The sequence below is a fragment of the Hemibagrus wyckioides genome, linkage group LG26 (assembly GCF_019097595.1).
Source record: "Hemibagrus wyckioides isolate EC202008001 linkage group LG26, SWU_Hwy_1.0, whole genome shotgun sequence".
Classification (NCBI taxonomy): Eukaryota; Metazoa; Chordata; class Actinopteri; order Siluriformes; family Bagridae; genus Hemibagrus; species Hemibagrus wyckioides.
Window position 1 is genome coordinate 17,029,169 of NC_080735.1, and position 24,590 is coordinate 17,053,758.

The 24,590-nt window shown below is 40.8% G+C and overlaps 1 protein-coding gene across 9 annotated transcripts in view; it reads right to left on the minus strand.

Moving 5' to 3' along the window:
• nfixa (nuclear factor I/Xa) overlaps nt 1-24,590 on the minus strand; it is a 118,877-nt gene that overhangs the window by 12,401 nt on the left and 81,886 nt on the right. For 7 of the 9 annotated variants that reach the window (XM_058380300.1, XM_058380296.1, XM_058380298.1 and 4 more), the window contains 6 exons: nt 8,209-8,271; nt 6,804-6,878; nt 3,670-3,790; nt 2,968-3,003; nt 2,630-2,757; nt 1,590-1,664 (listed from right to left, as the gene is read on the minus strand). In XM_058380300.1, coding sequence (XP_058236283.1) covers nt 1,590-1,664; nt 2,630-2,757; nt 2,968-3,003; nt 3,670-3,790; nt 6,804-6,878; nt 8,209-8,271 — 498 coding nt within the window. The remainder of the gene's footprint in view (nt 1-1,589; nt 1,665-2,629; nt 2,758-2,967; nt 3,004-3,669; nt 3,791-6,803; nt 6,879-8,208; nt 8,272-24,590) is intronic. The other 2 variants (XM_058380297.1, XM_058380303.1) reach the window with 1 other exon arrangement.

Consider the following 24,590-nt stretch of genomic DNA (forward strand, 5'->3'; position numbering starts at 1 on the left):
CCATCTCTCCTGTCTGTGTGCGCAGGTAACGTGAAGGATACTGAGGATTTGCTCACGTTATCACGTCTGACTGATTAATCTTTACGTCAGATTAAAGTGAGAGATTTGCTTTTATTTTTCTGCTCAATCAGTTCCTAAACTATGCTAAAACTGCATGTTTATTTATTTATTTATTTATTTTACATAGTTAATAGTTGTTTATTTTAATTTATTTAATTTGATTTTGTTGCCATTTATTGAAAAAAAAAAAGTCCCTAAAGCTGTTTTATTGTATGAGGTAAAGTGTAAAATAATACAATATTTTTTATTATATTAAAGAATAAAATATAAAAAATTAAATTGGCTGATTTTAATATAATAATAATAATAATAATAATAATAATAATAATAATAATAATAATAAAGTTTATAATAATAATAATAACAATAATAATAAAGTGTATATAGGAAGAATCTTTGTTGTTGAATCTTTGTTACACTTTGCTAAGAGGTGTCAGTCGGACATTAGGTTTATTCTCATCGTGATTTAAAAAATACATAAATTAAATATAAATAAATAAATAAACAAACAAATGAATAAATAAATCCTAAAAAATAAAAATCCTGGAACGCAATCCAACAGGCAACACGTCCAGGCTATTCTCGGACTATGTTTATCCGACGTACGAGGCTGCTCACGCTAACAGACAGTTAAACAGCTGCTCCTACACATCACCCAGGCGAGAATGATGGATAGATGGGAAAATGATGAAGGGATGGATTATGTGTGTGTGTGGGGGGGGCGGTGGGTGGGGGTGGGGGGACGGTGGGTGAAAATAACATGGCGAGGTGAGAAAATGTGGGAGCAAGTGACAGGAGGACAAGCGATTTAGTGGCAGATTATCAAGACTGCGCACACACTCACACACACTCACACACACACACACACACTCACACACACGCACACACACAGAGGCGGGAATCAAATCCTGGGTATGGGGCACAAAACGTCAAAACATTCTCACTCAAATCCAATTTAGTCTTCAGTTTGTCGCTTATGTGTGTGTATGTATGTGTGTGTATGTATGTGTGTGTGTGCATGTGTGTTTTTTAGACATGTGTGTGTGGGTGTGTGGAAATGTGTGTTAAGTCTGGAGCAGGTGGGAGTGTGTAAAGGAGAATTTTTTTTCCTTTTTCTATCCATAAATATTGTGAAAAAGGCCCAGAGGGTGCATGCTATTAGGAGTGAAAATGCGGGGCTAATCTCACCAAAACCAGCAGCCCCACACACACACACACACACACACACACACACGTGATATAAATACTCTCTTTATATATTTTTCTCCCCTGCTACTTCCTTAAACATTTCTAAACCTTTTGGAATACAGAACACTGCTGTTTGATTATAACATTTACACACACACACACACACACGGGAACAGATGTCTCCTGTAGACACACGGAGGCACCATCTGGAACCAGAAGCCAGACAGAGAGAGTGTGAGTGTGTATGAGGGAGTGTGTGTACGCATGCTCCTGGCACAAACACCTGAAGGCGCACCTGTTAATGTGTGTGTGTGTGTTTGTGTGTGTGTGTGTTTTCTAACCATGGTATGGGAACTGCACACCATCGTTCTCATGTTTTATCTTCCTCTCCTGAACGCTGGCCAAGTGGTGCTGCACTGCAAGCGGAGAAAGAACGTCGTTAAAAAACGTGTGGAGAGAAAAACAAAGAGCAGGACAAAGAAAGACAGAGAAATATTTTCTACACACACACACAACCTGACACATTTCCTTGTACTGGAAACGGAAAGCATGTTCTCGATGAAATCTGTTAAATTACGCCAGCAAATGTTGAACTCTTCACTCGCTGATATTTATAGCCCCACCCACTGACTGAATTCTCAAATCCAATTGGTCAGAAGGTGCGAATTCATTTCACACAACACTCGCTGTTAATATTAGTTCTATAGGTTTCCATAGTAACAGCTCACTACACTGGGGGATACTCACATGTCGGTAATCCAAATCTAATAATAAACGTATTTTAAAGAACTGAAACAGCGATGCAACATTTAAGGAAAGGAGTCTCCAGTTTTAGTGCCTTTAAGGTCGGAGGATTTTACACATCATGGCTTCTCTATAACCTGCATTTTTTCCCCCGTATCATTTCTCTACACATAACAATTCAAATGTTTTAGGACGCAGTACTTAAATTTGAACATTTTCTATAGAAAGAAAAAAGAAGGGGATAGATATACCTAAAGTACCAGATACACCAGAATACTCCCTCAGCCCAAGGCCATGTCCATGCTAATACCCAACCAATATATCGTATTTAAATAAGTTGATCCGTTATACAGATGATTAGAGATGTGGCCACAAAGTACAATAATGTAGTATTTTCCAATTAGCAGAGGAGTGTACGCTTCCATATACGCAAAAAAGGAGCCCCAAATTTTGTAAAAATTCTTGCAAGAGCCCTTTAGTGAACACAGGTTTAATAAAATTAAAAACACCTTTAACCCACAAGGAATGAGTAGTGGGAGCAGATAGATAGATAAATCTAATGTGGTGTGTAAATGGTGTGTGTGTATGTGTGTGTGTGTGTGTGTGTGTGTGTGGTTGGGTGTGTGTGTATATATACCTGCATCCACATCATTAGGCCAACCACTGGACTGTGAGCTGGTTCCAGCAGGGGAGCGCGTGGGGTAGAACACATCGTCTACTGGACTGTCCATCTCACTGTCATCTATAGACTTACGTTTAGTGGAGCTAGAAGCACAGAGAGAGAGAGAGAGAAAGAGAGAACAAGAGAGAGAGAGACAGAGAGAGAGAGAGAGAGAGAGAAAGAGAGAACAAGAGAGAGAGAGAGAGAGAGAGAGAGAGAGAGTTTATTAAATGTATGACATTTTAAAGTGAACTCTGTAACAAACACTGACACAAACACACAAACATATACAAGTAAAGAGACATATAGGCTACCTCCGAGGAAGACTCGCGTACAACTCCACCTCAGCCCTGGAGAAGCAGCCAAACAGAGAGAGAGAGGGAGAGAGAGAGAGAGAGTGAAGAATGACAGGAAGAGAGTAAAGACATGGTGACAGTGATGGAGAAAGGAAGTCGAATTTTGAGCACTCACAAAACAGTCTGCATCACACATACACGTGTGTGTGTGAATAAGTCTCAGACAGTGAGTGTGTGTGTGTGTGTGTGTGAGAATAAGTCTCAAATTGTAGGTGTGTGTGGGTATGTGTGTGTGCAGGGAGAGAGAAAAAGGCTCCGATTTTTGGTGTGTGTGTGTGTGTGTGTGTAGAGAGAGAGAGAATAAGTCTCAGACTGTTGGTATGTGTGTGTGTGTGTGTGTTTGTGTGTGTGTATGAATATGTCTTAGACTACTGGTGTGTGTTTGTGCGCGTGCATGTGTGTGTATTTGTGTGTGTGTGCACATGTGTGTGTGAGAGAATAAGTCTTAGACTGTTGGTGTGTGTGTGTGAGAGAATAAGTCTAAGACTGTTGGTGTGTGTGTGTGTGTGTGTGAATAAGTCAAACTGTTATTGTGTGTGTGCACATCTGTGAGTATGTGTGTATGTGTGTGTGTGTGTGAGAATAAGTCTTAGACTGTTGGTGTATGTGTGTGCATGCATGCATGTGTGTGTGTGTGTGTGTGTGTGTGTGTGTGTGTACCTAGTAGACGGTGGTGATGTCAGTGAGCGTCTTCCCAGTGCTACTTGGTTGATGTTGTAGTAGCCGGGGTTTTCCAGGTCGGCCAATGAAAAGTTAGGACCCGAGGCAGAGGCGACAGGAGCTGAGGAGGAAGAGAGAGAGAGAGATTAAAACACTCTATAATTAAACACAATATTGATTAAGTAAAAAACACTGTCTTTCTTCCTTTTTTCTTCCTTCAAACAAAGTGATAATAAACAGAACCAGCAGAGATACAAGTCCTGAGCTGTGTTTTATTTTTTAATCCCATGCCCACTTCCTCCTGCAGATATTTCAGTAAGCTCTCGCCCACTGGACTGCTTTCTAATAACCTCACGTGGTCCAAACCAACCAAATAAACAGAAGACAAGTCCTTTAAAGCCTGTTAAGAGAAGAGTTATTATTCATAATAAATAAAAGTCGACCAGCTTGACTCCAGAAACTAATCCCGGTGTTTGTTGTGCTGCTCAGATCCAAATCAAGGACAAGACCTGAACTAAATCACATTATCAAACCTACTCCAGTGGAAAGGCCTACGAGAACCCGAGCAAACCTGGAAGCCGATGTACAGCTAATCCGGGTGCGAGTCACTTCCTCCTGTTCTTGTTTCTCATGTTAGCTTTACATGGCTAAATATTAAAGCAAACATTTTTAACAGCTACAGCTAGTAAACATCTGATGCTGAGGAGTGAAGAGAATATCATATAATTAAACACAATTATACAAAATTGATTAACAATAACAGAAAAATTTCACTGGGTTTAAATCCAGACAAGGGAGAATATTTGCCCTGGCCCTCGAGGTGGGAGGGGCTTACTCTCTCTCCCGTGTCAATCACAGCGACACTAGCTAGCTGTGAATATCTGTGAGCTCACGTATGTATGCGGAAGAGGGCCGAGTTTGTTTGTTTCCTCAGAGTGTTTATAAGATCTAGTGACTTCATGTGTCTTTTAGGTTATTTCTTATCAGCAAGTAAAATCTTATTGGAAAACGATCGGTTCATTGACGCACGTTTGATTGGCCATCGCAGAGGCACGCCTAACCACAACCATCCCGCTCTGGGCCAGGTCGCCGCCCTGCTCTGATGCTGATGAAGAGCGCTGAGAATATATGTCGGACACACCCACATGTCTCAACACTGCAGGCTTGTTTTTCTCTTTATTTTTGCACTTGCGTTAAAATCCCGAATTAAAAAAAGTTGGCCGTCTGATTCCACGACATAAAGGCGTCGCTGCACAGAGGCCCAAGCGGTCTGCGGGTCAAGTGTACGCGTCCACCCAACCTATTAGTGGTTATATTACAAGACGACTCTCCCTTCAGAACCATGATTACAGCCTCAAATATTCCCCAGAGGAGCGACTTTGTGACTTTTGGAAATGACTAAAATGAAACGCCGGTGCTGCTGAAAAGCATTGCTGTTGCCGGTGGGTTTCATCCCAGTTTGACATATTGACTTGTTGTTGTTGTTGATGATGATGAAGAAATCCTTTTTCTAGTCTTTTAACCAGCGCCGGATGGACATGACAGTGACGCAGACGGATCCACACACGTATCTTGCTGCTTTCATTCAAGCGAAACACTCCTGTTGTCCTTCCAGTCCGATGATTTCAGGTTTATTTTGGCAAGACGTCCAATCTCAGATCCGTAAACTTATTAAACTAAACTAGTCACAGTTTTGGCGTGAGAGGAAAAAAAACCCCTTCTATTTCCATCATTAGTGGAGACACACACACACACACACGCTGGTATTTTTTGAGAGCGCAGATTTAATTGCTGCTGTTGGGAAGGCAATCATGCTGTCAGATTCAAGGTCATTTGTCGCATTTTTGGACGATCCGAAAGAAAGCGAACGCTGTTTTTAGCGAGTCGAACGCCGATTCGTGCAATTTAGCTAGACTGAGAGTTGGCGAGAGTGACGGACTGTGTGTTCCAAAAGTTGGACTACCGTCTCGTGTAGACAAACACCCAAACCCATTTCATTTCAAGGCCCAATTTCTTTGCCTCCTGCAATATATCCATCATTTCTGATGGCAGAGTCGCGTTACAGATGTGGCCCCTGCAGAATAACGCAGTATACGGACGGAGCCTTATGAATTCAGCCCACTTTACGGTCTGGTACGAATTGAACCCGGCCCACCGTCAGAGGAGCGCCGGGTTCCAAAAACATCAAATTGCGAATGTTCTTCCAAAAAAATTTTTTTCTATAAAACACGGATTTCAAAGGGAATGGCGAATAACATCGTGGGGACAAGCATACGCTCGGCGCAAGGCAAGGCTGGAAGGGTTTTCCATAGCCATGTCCAGATAAACGTCAGTAGCGATATCCGCACACGTCGGGTTTCATCAACATGACTGGACGCTGGCGACGAAGCAGTGCCTTTCAGCTTGGCCAGGGATTTATACTGGTTAGAGATTTCCTGGAAGATTCTTTTTTTTTTGCGGAGCTGGTTTATAGTGAAACGTTTCACTTTATTTATATCGTTAGAGAAGATGCCCGTTATGCGTGTGGCATTTGGGATTAAATAATAATACGTTGATGCTATGGCTATTAAACAGATCTTGTCACCGGAAGTTTCCAGCTCCGGTTGAAAAGGAAACAATTTGTGGTCACTCTGTATGTGTGAACGGAGCATTAGGACTGGGAAGGACAGGGCTGGCTGATGGAATGGAATGATGATACATGTAAGGAGCGATTTCAGAGGATTCTGACTCACATCAGACAGATTTATTTTCTCAGTTTGCTTTGCTCAGTGGTACACACACACACACACACACACACACACACAAACACACACACACAAACACACACACACACACACACACACACACACACACACAAACACACACACACACAAACACACACACAATTTGAGGATTTATTCTGTATTTAAATCAACTTTACTAACCCTTTATTAAACATTTAACAGCAGTGTCTCATGTACTGCACAATCGAATCGAGATCATAAATAAAATCAATTCAAACCAATGGTTGTAAATTTGATGAAACAAAATGTCTTCAATTCTTTTATCTCAGAGATGTGAAAGCCAGAAGATTGATGAGTTTTTGTTTTAAAGTAAACGCTGACATTTAGGCATATGCGTGCCTGTTCACTCACTCTGTGTAACTCGTACGAGCTCGGCTGCGTTCCAAACCCCCGATGTGACGAAGCAGTCCTGGAAGTTCAGATGCCCTGCGGATAACGCAAGACAGATGTTATAACCTCTTATAATCACAATAATAAAATATATATATATATATCCAGTGTCGAAGGTATCAGGCATGCAATCCATCTTTCTTGTGGAAAATCTTCGTTTCATGACATGAACTGATTTCCCTGAATCTAAGAATATTTCAGTGCTGGAGTTCAAGGTTGTAATGCAGCATTATGGCAAGTAATAACAAGCTTATAGCTACCATATGCAGTGAATAAAAATCAGTTTGTGCAATAGCATCAATTTAAACAAATCTAATTGAAGCTACATAATCATCCAAATGACTTCTAGTTACTGTATTTAGCTCTGTCATATCATTTTTATCTACTTTTATATAAAAAGAGTGTCAAAGAGTGTCATATAGAACATTAACTACAGTGTTATAACTACGCTTAACTAATCCATAACTCCAAAATGAATCAATCAATCAATCAATCAATCAATCAATCAGTCTATAAATGAATCCTTCAGCTCTTACACCTCAACTCTGTACACTCTGTGCACTTTACTCTTCTAGCACTCAATCTTGTAACACAGCACTTATTTATTATTCACTTATTATTATTTATTATTTATTATTTATTATTTATTATATGAATAAATTGAACTATATACGTGTCAGTGACTAACGGTACAGACTCATGATAGTTCGTTTGTTTCGTTTTTGTTGGTCCGGGTTGGAGTGAGTCTGGAGTGTATCCCAGGAATACTAGGCATGAGGAGGTGGGAAAACGCCCAGAATGGAACACCAGTCCATTGTAGGACACTACACACACACACACACACACACACACACACACACACACTCATTCACACCTAGAGGCAATTTAGAGTCGCCGATCCACCTTCCAGGCCTGTTTTTTGGCCGGTGAGAGGAAACTGGAGAACCCAGAGGGAATGGGATCTGGGAAGAACGTGCACATGAACAGAAACCTGAGCTCGGGATTGGAGTGTGGAGCTGTGAGGAATTCCATGTGTTACTTAATACTTACTAGAGTGCACTATTTTGGGAGGAATTATTTTTGGGAGTCATGTGTGTAACTGCATTGACGAATATACTGTGTGTGTGTGTGTGAAATCTTACAGTGCAACTTTATGCACTATATAACCGACTGAAAGTAAATATCCGGAAAGGAAAGAGACACAGGGTGTGTTTTGAACGTATTTGTTTGGTGCAGGTGAAGACACATTATCAAACCTACAGTTGAACGTGTTTGTGTGTGTGTGTGTGTGTGTGTGTGTGTGTGTGTGTGTGTGTGTTATAACGCTTTATAACGGCCGTGTGGATATGCAGAGCGGGGATCTTACCGTTCGGTGGGGGTTTGATGTCTGAGTCTGCCTGCTGGCTGGAACTGTCTGATTGTCCTGATTCTATAAGAGAAAAACAGAGTGAGAGAGCATGTTAAAACATGATATATTTAAATATAAAGATGATCCTGTGGAGTGCGTGTGTGTCTGTGTGTGTGTGTGTGAGTGTAGGTGTGTATCATTCACCCACAGTTGACAAGAGAATACAGTGGCACATGCCAGCATGATTTGATACAGCGCAGTGAAGATTATGAGAGAGACACAAAGAAACACCAGTAAATACCTCCAGCACAAGAAAGCAAGTGAGTGTGAATAAGAATAATCTCTCTCTCTCTCTCTCTCTCTCTCTCTCTCTCTCTCTCTCTCTCTCTCCAGAAACCTGGCAGCCATGTTAGTGTTTGGCAGCCATTTTAGCATTGGCGGTGCAGATGCATTCCTACTAGCTGACAGCACGCGCTCACATCCACACATCCACACATTTACACTCGCAAAATATATATATATAAATATAAACACAGACCTATAAGCAAACTCGAAGAAAGAAAATGATGCCATCTGACAAAAATCTAGGAAAACCACAAGCCTAGTCCAAATTCACCCTCGTTCACCTCGACTGGACGCATCTTGCACAGCGCTCGCGTGCAGAAACAGCAGCTAAAGCAGTTAAAGCTCGGGTCGGTCATGGAGAATGACGTCGTTTTGTCCGCTCGTATAAGTGGCGCTGTCCGAAATAAACCGCTCACACTGGGACAGTGACAACGAGCGATACATGGTGGTGAAAATCTGTGTGTGTGTGTGTGTTATGGATGTGATCCACACAAGGAGTTTAGCTAGCATTGAAATTCCTTCTGAGATGTGATTGGTTAATAGGAGTAATTACCTCTAATTAGTAATTCAATATAAAGTAGGAGGGGCTAATTATGAGCAAAATTGACCTAACCTTTACATGATGGCAGACTGCAAAGTTTCTTTTTTTGACAACATTGACTTCAAAGTGGAACGTTTCATTTTGCTAACTTTTGTGCAATACGGTTAGCATAAAGTGAAACATACAAATAACTTTATTAGCTTTACTCCATACTCGCTGATACTTCAGACTATCTCAAGATGAGATTTTTGATAATTATGATCACACTGGAAGGTGAGTGGAACTTTACTGTTGGTGCAGTTACACACTCCAGCCAGAAGGGGGCAGATAATCACTCTTTATCACATCTGCCTTTATCAGTGGCAAACTCTTCAGATTAACTGTGTCCTGGATTACACACACATATAAACACACACGAATGGGCTGCATGGTCATGAACCTTCAGTGGTAGGTCTCTCCTTCCATACACACACACACACACACACAGAGCGTGTCTTGGAGGTGTGTTCTCTCTATATATGTGTCAGTATTAATGAAGGAGGCGTGTCCATTCTATATATGTGTCAGTATTAATGAAGGAGGCGTGTCCTCTCTATATGTGTCAGTATTAATGAAGGAGGTGTGTCCTCTCTATATGTGTCAGTATTAATGAAGGAGGCGTGTCCTCTCTACATGTGTAAGTCTTAATGAAGGAGGTGTGTCCTCGCTATATGTGTCAGTATTAATGAAGGAGGCATGTCCTCTCTACATGTGTCAGTCTAAATGAAGGAGGTGTGTCCTCTCTATATGTGTCAGTATTAATGAAGGAGGTGTGTCCTCTCTACATGTGTCAGTCTAAATGAAAGAGGCGTGTCCTCTCTATATGTGTTAGTATTAATAAAGGAGGTGTGTCCTCTCTACATGTGTAAGTCTTAATGAAGGAGGCGTGTCCTCTCTATATGTGTCAGTCTAAATGAAGCAGGTGTGTCCTCTCTATATGTGTCAGTATTAATGAAGGATGTGTGTCCTCTCTACATGTGTAAGTCTTAATGAAGGAGGCGTGTCCTCTCTACATGTGTCAGTCTAAATGAAAGAGGCGTGTCCTCTCTATATGTGTCAGTCTAAATGAAGCAGGTGTGTCCTCTCTATATGTGTCAGTATTAATGAAGGATGTGTGTCCTCTCTACATGTGTAAGTCTTAATGAAGGAGGCGTGTCCTCTCTACATGTGTCAGTCTAAATGAAAGAGGCGTGTCCTCTCTATATGTGTCAGTATTAATAAAGGAGGCGTGTCCTCTCTACATGTGTCAGTCTAAATGAAAGAGGCGTGTCCTCTCTATATGTGTTAGTATTAATAAAAGAGGCGTGTCCTCTCTACATGTGTCAGTATTAATAAAGGAGGCGTGTCCTCTCTATATATGTGTCAGTCTTAATGAAGAAGGCAAGTCCTCTCTACATTTGTCAGTATTAATGAAGGAGGCGTGTCCTCTCTCTATATATGTGTCAGTCTTAACGAAGGAGTCGTGTCCTCTCTATATGTTTCAGTATTATTGAAGGAGGCGTGTCCTCTCTATATGGGTCGGTCTTAATGAAAGAGGCGTGTCCTCTCTCCATATATGTGTCAGTATTAAGGAAGGAGGCGTGTCCTATCTATATATGTCTCTTAATGTCTTGTCTATGATTGGTATGGGTGTGTGCATGTGTGTGAGAGAGCACCTGCATGTGTGTGTGTGTGTGTGTGTGTGTGAGAAAGAGAGGGAGCAGGTGTGGTGTGAGTGGCCCGCGCCCAGCCTGCCACCCATCTGTGTGCCTGCCTGCTTCAGCCAAGAGAGAGAAAGAGAGAGAGAGAGAGAGAAAGAGAGAGGGGTACTGGCATGAGCTCTCTCTCTCTCTCTCTCTCACTCTCTCTCTCTCTGTAATTCCTTCCATGTTTTTAGTGTTTTTAATTAGCGTGAGTCATTCCTGGTTTTAGCGTTAAGCTCCGCACAGCCGAAGATCTATTTTCAGAACTCAGATGCGACGTAAGGCTCCATCACGGAACTCTGACTATTATGCATGCTCGTCACAGACCAGCAACAGAACATTTATCCATAATTAAAATGGACTGGCGGCTAGAGGGAAAAAAGTGTGTGTGTGTGTGTGTGTAAGCAGCTTGCTGAAGTGGGTTTGTGCCTTGGAGCGATTCTGACAGGCTTTTGATAGGACAGCCATGCAGAGTCTCCAAGGACCCCCTGGGCTCAGTCCCATCTTACACACACACACACACACGCTACAGCGCTCATTTACAGCACTCGACTGAACCATAAACTCAGTAAATGACTTTCAGTGAAGCTCTGTCAGATGGATCGCTTATTAATTTGGTGTTTGGAGAAAATTTTACGCGGAATGTTGATGATTGCACTTTGAAAAGTTCCCTTTTCCTAGTTGAGCCGTGAAAATAAACAAGTGCGGAAAGCTAGTGGAAGTTTCCTTAGTCATAAATTCCATCTTTACATGAATGTGGGATCAAATACATATCTGATTTTGAGTGACATCATCATTAATCGAACAAATAGATGAACTGTGCGCATTGTCTTTTCCGGGACAACGACAAAACACGTCTGAAGATGTCCTTACGCTCCGGTGTCTGTCTGGTAGAACCACACACACACACACACACACCACACACACATACACTCTAACCCTCGACTGATAAAATTCACCCTCAGCGCTAATCTCATGCTACTGCGGCGCCAGAGTCACGTCCAGGCTCTGTATAGGGACAGCGTGGGAAAGTCAGGGCTCGGTGGTAGTTAATAAAAAACTCCTCTCTGCCTCTGAAATCTTATTTAATTAACAGCAAATAAAACATGGAAATGTTGGCATGGAATACGCAGCCTAGCGTTTCTGTGTGGAAAGCCCAACAGTAGGAATAACATAATTACATTCCTTGGTAGTTTTTTTTTTTTTTAATAATAAGACAAAAGCAGCTCGAGTGGGTGATCACTGGAAAACATCTCAAATGTTACTGAACAATGAAGAGCAAATAAAATATCAACATAAACAGACTGACTGTAACAACAACAACAACAACAACAACAATAATAATAATAATAAGATTAATAATAATAATAATAATAATAATAAGAAGAAGAAGAAGAAGAAGAAGAATACAGGCTGTACAGTGCTCAGTGGGTGAAATTAAGGATAACAAAAAAGATTATGATGATAACAAAATTCTGTTCCTGGGAAAAAGAAATTCTGAAAATGTTTTTATGTTAAATCCAAGGTCTGAATGGAAAGAATTACAGAAATTTTCATTAGAAATTGCCACAGTGTGTTGTCTACAGTGTGTATGGAGGTGAATTACTATTATTATTATTATTATTATTATTATTATTATTATATGTTTTCTTCTTTTCTCCTTTTTGTGTTTCAGAAATGTATTATTTATTTATTTAATTAAAAAAATCATTTTATTATTACAGTTTTTGATCTAATCACATCATATTCTATTATTATTATTATTATTATTATTATTATTATTATTATTATTATTATTATTATTATTATTATATGTTTTCTTCTTTTCTCCTTTTTGTGTTTCAGAAATGTATTATTTATTTATTTAATTAAAAAAATCATTTTATTATTACAGTTTTTGATCTAATCACATCATATTCTATTATTATTATTATTATTATTATTATTATTATTATTATTATTATTATTATTATTTTATTATATATATATTTTTTTTTCTTTTTTTTTCAAACTTTTTTATATTTATTTATTTATTTATTTATTTTCTTTTCTTTCTCCTTTTTGTATTTCAGAAAAGAAATAGATTATCTATTTAATTATTAATTATTATTAATTCATTAATTAATTAAGTTTTTTTATGTATATCTTTTTCTTATTTTCTTTTTCTTTTCTTCTTTTTGTATTTCAGAAAAGAAATTTATGATTTATTTGTTTAATTCTTAAACTTTCTTCAAATCATTTTATTATTTACAGTTTTTGATCTAGTCACACCATACTCTATTATTATTATTATTATTTGTTATATATTTCTTTTCTTCTTTTCTTTTTTTTTTATCCTTTTTACATTTCAGAAAAGAAATTTATTATTTATTTAATTAATTAATTGAATTTTAGTCACATAATATTCTATTATTATTATTATTATTATTATTATTATTATTATTATTGTTATTATTATTATTATTGTTGTTATTATTATTTATTTATTTTTCAATCAAACACTATCATTGGCTTTCTCCGAATCCTCTGCGAGGTTCAAATGACTAAACCATAATCTTGAAACTTCTGCTCAGGCTGTAAATGATGAATTCAGTCACTTTATGTACTTTATAACAGCTTGAATAAAGTGAGTAAGCTGTACAACACTTGGTGTAGGTTTAAAACTGAAACTCATATCAAACTGTGAGGTAACTGAGGAAATTTACGACCGCTAAAGAATAAAGACTTGAAATGTTGGATCTGATGGATTTGATCTGATGTCTAACATAAATAATGAGAGTGCTGACTCATTTTGGGGGACGTCCCAAATACTCCTAAAATAAAATAAAATTTCCCCACACATCATTATTGCTGCTGATAATGAAACGATTATCAGTGAGTGAGTGAGTGGACAGTGGAGGAAATCAAGGTGCATGTGTGATAGTATATACTTGAAAAGTGAGACTGGTGTGTGTGTGTACATGTGTGTGTGTGTGTTGGAGTGTCTATGTGTCTAAGTGTGTGTTTGTCCTCAGATTACCCCATGACTGAGGCAGGATGTGACTGTTAGAGGAGCAGCACAATAGCTTAGTGTGTTTCGTGCAGTGCGGGAAAAACCACACACACACAGAGTGAGAGAGAGAGAGAGAGAGAGAGAGAGAGAAAGAGAGAGAGAGAGATCACATACTAGCTCTCTCCTTGAAGACGAATCTATATTCGAAATGATAGACTGAAATGATAAGAATCATGCAATTTCTGAACATTTTAGAAAAATAAAAAAATCCACACACACACCATCTCTCTGCCTGAAAACAGCAGCGTTAGGATGTTTTCACTCAACAACACAAATTCATTCAGGTCTATAAATCTCACACACACACATACACACCAAAATGGTTTCTGCACAGTATTTGTGGTGTGTGTGAGCACTGTGTGGTCACTACAGCGGATAAATATCCTCTACACTTTTTTTAACTTTTTTTTTAAATTTAAATACACTTCTGTCTTCGGTCTCACGATTTTCCTTTGTTTCTAATCTGATGCTGATATTTCTGGAATTTCGCACCGTGAAATGATGAACCGTACTATCAGATACGGCCCTTCGTGTGCAATCGGAATGCTCAGAAATGGGTCACATATGAAGTAAGTCGTAATTACGAATGGGAAACTCGGAGATCATTTCGATACACCGATTTTCCGAGGTGTAGGAGGAGTTCTGAACATCCAGCAAGCATTCTACTCATGTTGTACAACTTTACACTCTGACTTGTCAACCAGCTAGCTATTAATATAGTGTAATATGTTATGGTGTCAAATAAATAAATAAATAAATAAATAAATAAATAAAAGGAAATATGTATGAATGAACCTGGAGTCGTCCCTGTTTCAGATTCTGTCCAAGAAACAAAGCACATCAAACACAACATATAGCATATTACCACTTTATTATCACACTTATTTATTATAACACAATTATCACATTAAAGGAGCATTATCCTATCCAAACTTATCTTATCTATACATCATGTGATCATGTGACTCGGACGCATGTGTGTGTGTGTGTGTGTGTGTGTGTGTGAGAGAAGGTAGTTTAGGGTTGAAATCAAGCTCTGTAGTCAGAGCTAACGATGATGTAGCTCTGAATGGGAGCCAGGCGTGATCTAGCTGCCTCTCTGCAGGACGTTGTGGTGCGGTATGGGAACGCTACTGTAACCAATCCATGATCATACACCATGTTGCTGCCAAGTGACCCAGGCCGTAACTAATGCTGAATAAGGTTTACTCTACCCGCCAGGGTACTTAAGACCAACACTAAGGTCATTTTCACACTTTTTTTTCCCCAGACTCGGAGCTGAGATGCTTGGTACGATCAATGAAGTGTGAACGCTGTGGTTTTTTTTTTTTTTTTTGAGTCAGAGATCTGAGCTCTTGCTGTCTTGTACGTGTGACATGCGGTTGTTTGCTTCACCTGAACCGGTCCGCATCAGGTGGAAGAAGAAGAAGAAGAAGAAGAAGAAGAAGCAAGTTAAAAAAAAATTATATATACTGATATACATGATCGGAAGGAATTCCTCGATATGAATGCACTGCAGATCATGCAATAATTAGCCCCGCCCCCATCCACAGATTCAGACTCAATCATTCACCCCAAGTATTAAACACAGTCACAGCAGCATCCTGACTGTGAACTCTGTGGTAAAGTTAAAGCTACAAGCTGTGTATTGTTCCAGCTGGAGTTTGTGATTGCTCTTAACACCAGCACTGAATGGGAAATGACCTCGTCATCACACAAACGACTGGAAAAATGACCTCTCCTAATTTCAAAAGTATTGTTATAGTGTCCAGCGTGTAATTAGCGGAAGGAGAACACACACACACACACACACAGGTAGCACTCTGCTTATGTATTGTGTATGTGATACAGCCTTGGTGTTGCACAAGGTGTGTAATGAAGTGTGTGTGTGTGAGTGTGTGTGTGTGTGTTATGTGGATCATCTGGGCATCGCTACACAGTCATCATTTAAAATTACACCAAAAAAATATAATATAAAATGAACCGAAGATTGTGATATTAACTGATGCTGCCTGTAAGCCCCGTCCACAACCCCACTCCCCGACCACACAGGCTCCTCCTACTCTTTCTGTCACAGTAAATGGAGAATGTTTTGAGTTCAATCATAGGAAATAAACTCATCCTCGAACAACGTGTTAGACGACGTTAGATATACGCTGGCTTTAAGATAAATGTGGAGGAAAATCTGTGGGGAAAATATTTTTGCTAAAATTTTAATCTACGAGAATCTAATAAAAACCTTCAATGCTTGTTTTTTTTTAATTTAATCTCCATCTCCATTCTCTTCAAAATAAGTCTGAGCTTCACAATTTTGTCAAACTTTTACTATTTACATTAGACTCCCTCTTATATTTATTAGAAAGTGTCTAATCTAATCTAATACTGAACCTGAACAATATTAATGCTAACGGTAACGTAACGGGGTATTTTTCTTTATTCGGACGCGGTCATACACTCCGAGCAGCAGGTCCACAGTGATGATGTCGACCATGTGGAGATCAGGATTTGTTTTGTTTTCTAGTTTACTCTTTTCAAATGTACACCTAAAATGGTGGATACTGATATCACACACATGCCCTCCATCCATTTTGATCGGCTGTCACGTGAGTGAAAAATGGACTATGGAGACACGGCGAACAGCAGCGAACCCCAGCGATGCGGCGCAGCATGGGATACCGCCGGCGATCAGGACGAGCTGTTCTGAATTAAATGACTCTTCGAACGCTAGTCAGCCGTTCGACTGACGTGTTCCAAGGAATTACCGAGGGATTTCGAGACAGCGAGAGAAAGCACAAGATAAATATTAGTCAACTTGTCAAACACAATAAAAAAGCATGATGTACAGAACAAATCGTGTGGTCACATGTGCTCTCCAGAGGTGCTGATCTGGGGTCAGGCTGTTTTCTTTCCCAAACCTCACAAGCACAGCTGTATGGAGAGAGAGAAAGAGAAAGATAGACAGAGAGAGAGACAGAGAGAGAGAGAGAGAGAGAGAGAGAGAGAGAGGTTCATGAGCCTGAACGTACATGACCATGCACTCGTGTCGGCTGTGTCCGGGTTTCAAACGGCACACTGAGACATCTGACACGATGCAGGCCGAGAGAGCGGGAGGGGAAAACTACGAGGATCAGGACACTACTGTTCTCTAACGAAAAGAGAGAGAGAGAGAGAGAGGCATGAAAGCTCCTCTGGTGGAACTCCAAGAGACTGCATCTGTTTGGCAGCGATTCAGAAAAATCTACTGTTACACACACACACACACACACTCAGAGAGAGAGAGAGAGAGAGAGAGGGCTAGTGTTTCAGTGCTCGCCTCAGGGACTGCTATTCCAGGCTAGAGTTTATGAAAAACAGCTTTATGTGGAAAAAACGCTAGACGTGGAAGGAGAGAGAGAGAGAGAGAGAGAGAGGGAGGAGTATATACAGGTGAAGGAGAGCAGTATTTACAGAAAGAACATGAACATTATGAATAAAACTTTTTTTCTTCTTCTTCATCCTAGCATCTATCAGATGACGGCACAGTGACGGACTCGAAAACCGAGAAAGAGCCGGAAAAACATCTGCCACGACCCGTAAAGACCATAAACCATGCCGCAAAATACACTGTTCTCTCTGTCTGAGCACAGCTGGGAGGCAGGTGCTGTCCATCACTCGTCTGGTCTGCTCTCGTCTCGTCTGGAATCGCTCCGACCTCTGCTGGCCCCGGGAACCGTTTGGGCCACCGAGCTCATCTTCACAACAACGACATCGTACACACCGCATACAGCATGTGTGTGTGTGTGTGTGTGCCATAAACACATATAGCATCTGGTTCATACCTAGCTGGTTCATGCCTACTACGATGTGTTCATTTAGGATGGAAGGGAATGCAGGAGAAACTTAACAGAAAAACATCTCTCGGGTTCGGGGGTTAATTTAAAAATAAAAAAACATAAAAGAAAGGGATCGTCATGTTTTCCCTGCGATTACAAATCCGTCGAAACCTCAGATTCTCCGTTTCCGATTCTCCCTGCTTAAAGCGCTGCCAAGGCCACATGAGTTGAGGGAAAAAAGAAAAAAAAAAAAACAACAACGCGAGAAGGATTTCATTCGTCACGAACAAGACAGATCTACACAGGAAACTATTCCAGAGTTCTAACAAGAGCAATTACGCAATTATAATTAGTGTTCAGGAGACATGTGCTTATTTGAGTTACTCTCACTTGCACTGAACACACACACACACACACGCACACACACACACACACACTCGTCTTGCTGTGCGGTTTTGTATCGCCCTCTCTCCTCTCTTCTCTTCATGTCCTCTATATCCCTCACTATCTGCAATATGTATGCCGCGACTGAAGCACAAGAACCTGTGATGCCCTTCCTGCTGACCTGGTGATAGAGCAGCATCCAATCAGCACAGGGCACACTCAAAAAACTTGCGGACGTATGCTTTTAGTGAACGGAAAGAAAAACTTCCAGAGGTTTCACACTGCTCATACTTTATCCTGGGTTATTTAGACGAGGTTTCACACTGCTCATACTTTATCCTGGGTTATTTAGACGAGTTTTCACACTGCTCATACTTTATCCTGGGTTATTTAGACGAGGTTTCACACTGCTCATACTTTATCCTGGGTTATTTAGACGAGGTTTCACACTGCTCATACTTTATCCTGGGTTATTTAGACGAGGTTTCACACTGCTCATACTTTATCCTGGGTTATTTAGACGAGGTTTCACACTGCTCATACTTTATCCTGGGTTATTTAGACGAGGTTTCACACTGCTCATACTTTATCCTGGGTTATTTAGACGAGGTTTCACACTGCTCATACTTTATCCTGGGTTATTTAGACGAGGTTTCACACTGCTCATACTTTATCCTGGGTTATTTAGACGAGGTTTCACACTGCTCATACTTTATCCTGAGTTATTTAGTAGGAGGTTTCACACTGCTCATACTTTATCCTGGGTTATTTAGTAGGAGGTTTCACACTGCTCATACTTTATCCTGGGTTATTTAGTTATGCACCTGTTAACTTTCACAGCTTTCTCACGTCTTTTACTCTTTTGAACTTTGTTGTGTAGTTGACTAGCCGTCCGTTTGCTGATATCCGACTTCAACTTTTCAGGGTGACGTTTCCCCCTTGCTAGACGCCACTGTGCTGTCTGATTGGCATTTTTGTTCTTCACCTGATACGAGGCTGAAGCGCTGTTCAGGTCCTGATTGGGTGTCTGTTGCTAAGCAACAAGCTGTAACATTCTAACAGTGCATCTTTTCACACTGTACATGCTCAGCACCACGATGTGGAGCTTACACTGTAAAAGCTGATAACCCCTGGCAAATAGATAGATATTATATTATCTATATTATAGATAGATAGATAGATAGATAGATAGATAGATAGATAGATAGATAGATAGATAGATAGATAGATAGATAGATAGATAGATAGATGGATGGATACTTTATTCAAATGTACAGCTTCCAGCAGTATCCACAAACAGAGGTAATAAGACATGCAATAAATACTACAAAATTACATTTTACATTTTCACATTCTCTGACATTTTTTGGCTTCATTAATTAGTCATAACTTCATAAATTTCTTCTAAATCCCCCGAGTGAAAGCTTGTCGTTCTACCCGGGGTTAAAAGCGGGGCTCCTCGTCTTTATTTCTCTGCGCTGATGAATCGTCACGTAAAAGACGAAGGAGGCGAGAGCTTAACAAAACAACTGTTTACAACTGCACCATTCTCCATAAAGACTTCCTCTCTTTTTTTTCCCCCGTCATCTCTCTTTCTCTCTCTCTCTCTCTCTCTCTCTCTCTCTCTCTCTCTCAATCGCTGTTATTTTCACACTCAGCGTCTCTCCATCTGATTTCACTTATCTGTCTGGAGGCAGAGTGACGGACTAATAATCACCCTTTCCTGTAATTATCTCTTCTTCCTGTCCTTCCTTCTCGCCTTTCTCTCTCTCTCTCTCTCTCTCTCTCTCTCTCCATTCTGTTTTCTATGGTTTATATTCATTTCGGAGTTCCTCCTCTGCGTGTGAGACTGTGCAGATGTCGGCAGCGAGGCCAGCACACCTACACGTATAAAAAAAATAAAAAAAAGGCCCGAGCTCCAAAGGGGTGAGTGGAAAGACAAACGTGAAAGGTCCTCTCAGCCTCAAAAAAAATAAAAAAATTTAAAAAATTCAATCGAATTTGCAAACTGCTCTATTACTTAATAATAGGATGGGGACTTCTGAGCTTCGTTTGTCTGCTTCTGCGATCAGGGCCTAGATCCTACAGGTCCTCTGAGATCTCATTTATAACAGCTCTGTCTTTATTCTGACTATCTCTCTCTTTCCCTCGCTCCGAGTTTCATGGCTCCCTTGTTAACCGCTGCAGCCGCTGTGCACTCTGGGAACGCTCGGGACAGGAAGGCATTCTTCTCGGATATGCGTCCCGGAGGAGCCGTAACGGAGATATCGCAAAGAATTAGCGGAGAGAAAAAGAAGGTAATTTGTGTATGAGAGCAATTGCAGATGGTGTTTGCAGATATTTGGCTTGAACGGGCCGAAGGAAATCTGGCGCGGACGACGATGGCTATCTTAAACAGACGTGTTTATGTTTCGGACACTATATGATGTACTGTTTTCTGTAAAAAAAAATACAACATACAGGAGACGTCACGGAGCTAAAAATGGCCGATTGAGGCGTGTACGGCGCTATTTTATGAATTAGCGCTAATGCTCTACTATGAAAACTTCACACACACACACACACACACACACACACACAACCTTGACCCTGTATGGAAAAGTGTCCAAAAGCAGGCCGTCTTTATTTAAAGCTGAGCGATTACACGAGCGTGGGAGAGGCGATAAAGTGAGGCAGGAAGAGAAAAGCGAAGGGAGGAGACAGACGCCTTTTCTCAACAAGCCATCCTTGGGAACAGACGACAACAAACAAAAAAAGGAGTGAGAGCATGAGTTAGAGGAAGAGTGAAGAAAAATAATCTTTGGCTTTGAGATAAGCGAGGCTTTGAGGCTCGGAGGCTTTGAGGCGCGCGGCAGCAGATAAGGGCCGTTCTTACTGTACTCGTCTGTTTGGGGAAGTGATTCCTTCTCAACTTTCTCTCAGGGTTTTGTTTTGGGGTTTTTTGTTGTTTTTTTTTCCATCCTCACTTCACTTTCTTACGGGAAAGACGTCGGTGTTTCTGCGGCCTCTCCGCTATCACCTCCGATTCACAGCGCACAATGACTGCTCTATTTAATACAAAGGAGCGCCGGACAGACAGAGATGAAAAGGAGAAAGGGGATGGAGGATGAGAAGAGAAGAGAAGAGAAGAGAAGAGAAGAGAAGAGAAGAGAAGAGAAGAGAAGAGAAGAGAAGAGAAGAGAAGAGAAGAGAAGAGAAGAGAAGAGAAGAGAAGAACACACACACACATGGCTGATAGGATTGTGCAGTGTAATGTAACTGTATCTAGGTTGTGGCATTTACTAATTGCAGGGCAGTCCATGGGTGCTTACCGGTCTAGCTGATGTAAATTGATCTCCCTCTCTCTCTCTCTGTCTCTCTCTCTCTCTCTCTGTCTCTATCTCTCTCTCTCATTCTCTGTTTTCAGGGCAGTAAAAGAGCAGCCATTGTTTGAGGCTTGAGGATGCTGTATCCTCAATGACCTGCCCATGGCTCTGTACGTACGTGTGTGTGTGTGTGTGTGTGTGTAATCCACTTCCTTTGGGCTATTTGATGGCAGACATATAAACCCTCTCTGTGTCACACTACCCTGATTTTGCGGCCATGTGTGTGTGTTTGTGTATATGTGTGTGGTCATGCTCAGTTTATGTTTTTGTGGAGGAAATGTCTAGTGTAGGTTCTGCTTCTTAAGCCTGTGGCCACAGTGACACACACACACACACACACACACACAGATGAATATTGGGATACATGATATTAATGTGATAAATGAACAATACATTTGACCCTGCGTTCATATGATCTGTGACACGTAGCTTCCATCCATCCATCCATCCACCCATCCATCCAACCACTCAGCCTTGCATCCATCCATCCATCCACTCAGTGTATTAATTTCTGTTCCGATGAGAAATGTATTTGTTGAGATGTGTATTAAATGTGTTATAATTGTTCATATTCACTCAGCCTTCCATCATCCATTCCTTCCTTCCTTCCTTCCATCCATTTATCCATGCAATCACTCAGCCTTCCATTATCGATCATCCATCCATCCATCCATCTAATCACTCGGCCTTCCATTATTCACCCATCCACCCACCCACCCACCCACCCACCCATCCATCCATCCATCCGCCCAGTGTATTAATTTCTGTTCCGATAAGAAATGTATTTGTTGAGATGTGTATTAAATGTGTTATAATTGTTCACATTGTGGTTGTGTCTCAACAGAAGTGGAAGCTGATGTGGAACTTCACGGTAGCACAGTTCATTCTGACCTGCCTTTCTGCTCACTGTGTTCATAAAGAACACTTACTCAAGCTTTAGCTTTCCTTGAACCAGCTTGAACCATTTCTCTATTCTTCTTCGCACTGAATATCACACAGTGATCGCCAAGCAACTTCTTTTTTACTGGAGATCTACTTTCACTTACACTAAAGGTTTCATTGTAACAAAACAAAAAAACACACATACATTTCGAGACATCTCTCTCTCTCTCTCTCTCTCTGATTGCTGATGTATTTTTCCTCAGTTTTACAATCGCATAACATCTCTGTGGAATTATGACTCCAGCTCCCAGACCCCACTGTAAGAACCTGGATGGACAAAAATGAGAGAAGGATGAAAAAGAAAACAGAGAGAAGAGAAATGGAGGGAGGAGACAGTTTCATGGCATTCCTTTACCTAAAATGCTCTCTGACCATCTCTCACTCTCTCTCTCTCTCTCTCTCTCTCCCTCAAACCCCCCAGTCTCGGTGGGTGTATATTTTTGCAGTTAGAAGGAGAAAAATGAAAGCATCTGTCTGACGCCGGTGAACTGCCAGACCACAGAATTCTCCCAACACTCCCAAATCTCACACTCTTTCATTTCCCTTCATTTATCACCCATGATACACACACACACACAGAAATCTGGCCAAAAGGAAAGACCAAGTCTGACGCTTTCCCACACACCTTCTTCTTCTTATTCATTCTCTCTCTCTCTCTCTCTCTCTCACACACACACACACACACACACACACACACACTGAAATGGTCTTAGTCTATAGAAGTTGCAAAACCACTCCAAAATCTCCATTGGGTCAAACCTGAATGCTGCTCTGACTCAATGTAATTTAATTAGAAAGCACACACCCACACACCCACACACACACACACACAAAGACGAAAGCTTGTACACTCACACAAACAACCACCGAGTCCTGCGGTGGAGCCGTAATCATTTAGGCAGATTGTAGAGATTGAAGAAAGACTAACATTGGGTACTTTGGCATAGAGTAGGTCCACACACACACACACACACACACACACACACACAACTTGCATCTGATACAGTATGTGTGTTTAGAGATCTGTGTTCAATTACCACAACCACATATTTACACACAAAAAGAGAGTGTCTTCACGAGGAAGGTTTGGATTCCGATTTAAAACAGACGCTCACTTGCGTACACACGAGCTAATAACGCGGCTAATACATGCTTCTTCAACTTCAGCACTAACAAACTGCAACCAAACGAGTCGCTATCTGGATAGAAATTCCTCCAAACCCATTTCCCCCTTGCCTCTTCATCATGTCATCATCAAGATCATTGTTCATCTTCATCAATTCCCTGGAGATCTCAGAGTCGCGCTTTAATCCAGCATTTGGGAAACATTTCCGTCATGAGTCTCAGAGTTGCTTCTGTTCTCTTTTTGAAGAGATTCTCGCTTCATGCCAGTGCATTGTTCACCACGGTGTCCAGTCTGAAGCTCTTCAGTTTCGATAGCCGCTTAGATTCCCCTTCCTGGATGATAGCAGTGGAACTTTTGGGCTTGTCGCCTCAGATTTGAACATTTCAGACACATTTTAGTCTTCCAGTTTAAACATAGATTAAAGACATATCTCTTAAGACAGGCATACACATAACACATCCCATAACCTTGTGCTCCAGTACATCTGATTAAATGCACATCCAGTGCTGCTAATATTATGAACAGCAGCTACGCTAATTCCTCTTCACTTGTTTCCCTTTTTCTCCCCATGTCGAGGCATACAGAGATTGTGCCGGCTCCAGTAGACCTTCAGTGAGGAGAGGCCAACCATGTAAGGATCCTGAGGCATCCAGAGAAGGACCGACTACAGCTGGATTCTTCTTCGTGAGGATCTGGGTATTCAAAGCAATGATGCCAACCCTATGTGGACTTTAAGGATGACAACAACCTCCTAATTAATACACACATTAACATTCTACATATGCTGTATCTGCATCACACAACTGACTGTACATGACTGTAGAAAGGACACTGTTCATATCACACGCTTCTGTGTTTATTTTTCATTTCATTGTCTGTACTGCTTATCCGATCTATCCTTGGGTCACGGGGAGCCTATCTCAGGCATAATCGGGCATCAAGGCAGGATACACCCTGGACGGAGTGCTAACCCATCGCAGGGCACACACACACTCATTCACTCACACAAAAGAAGGATTTTTTTATCTTAAGCTAATAAAAATCAAAAATCAAATCCACAACTTATTATGGCTACAGATATAACACCCCAGTTGCAGCTAACTAACTGACCC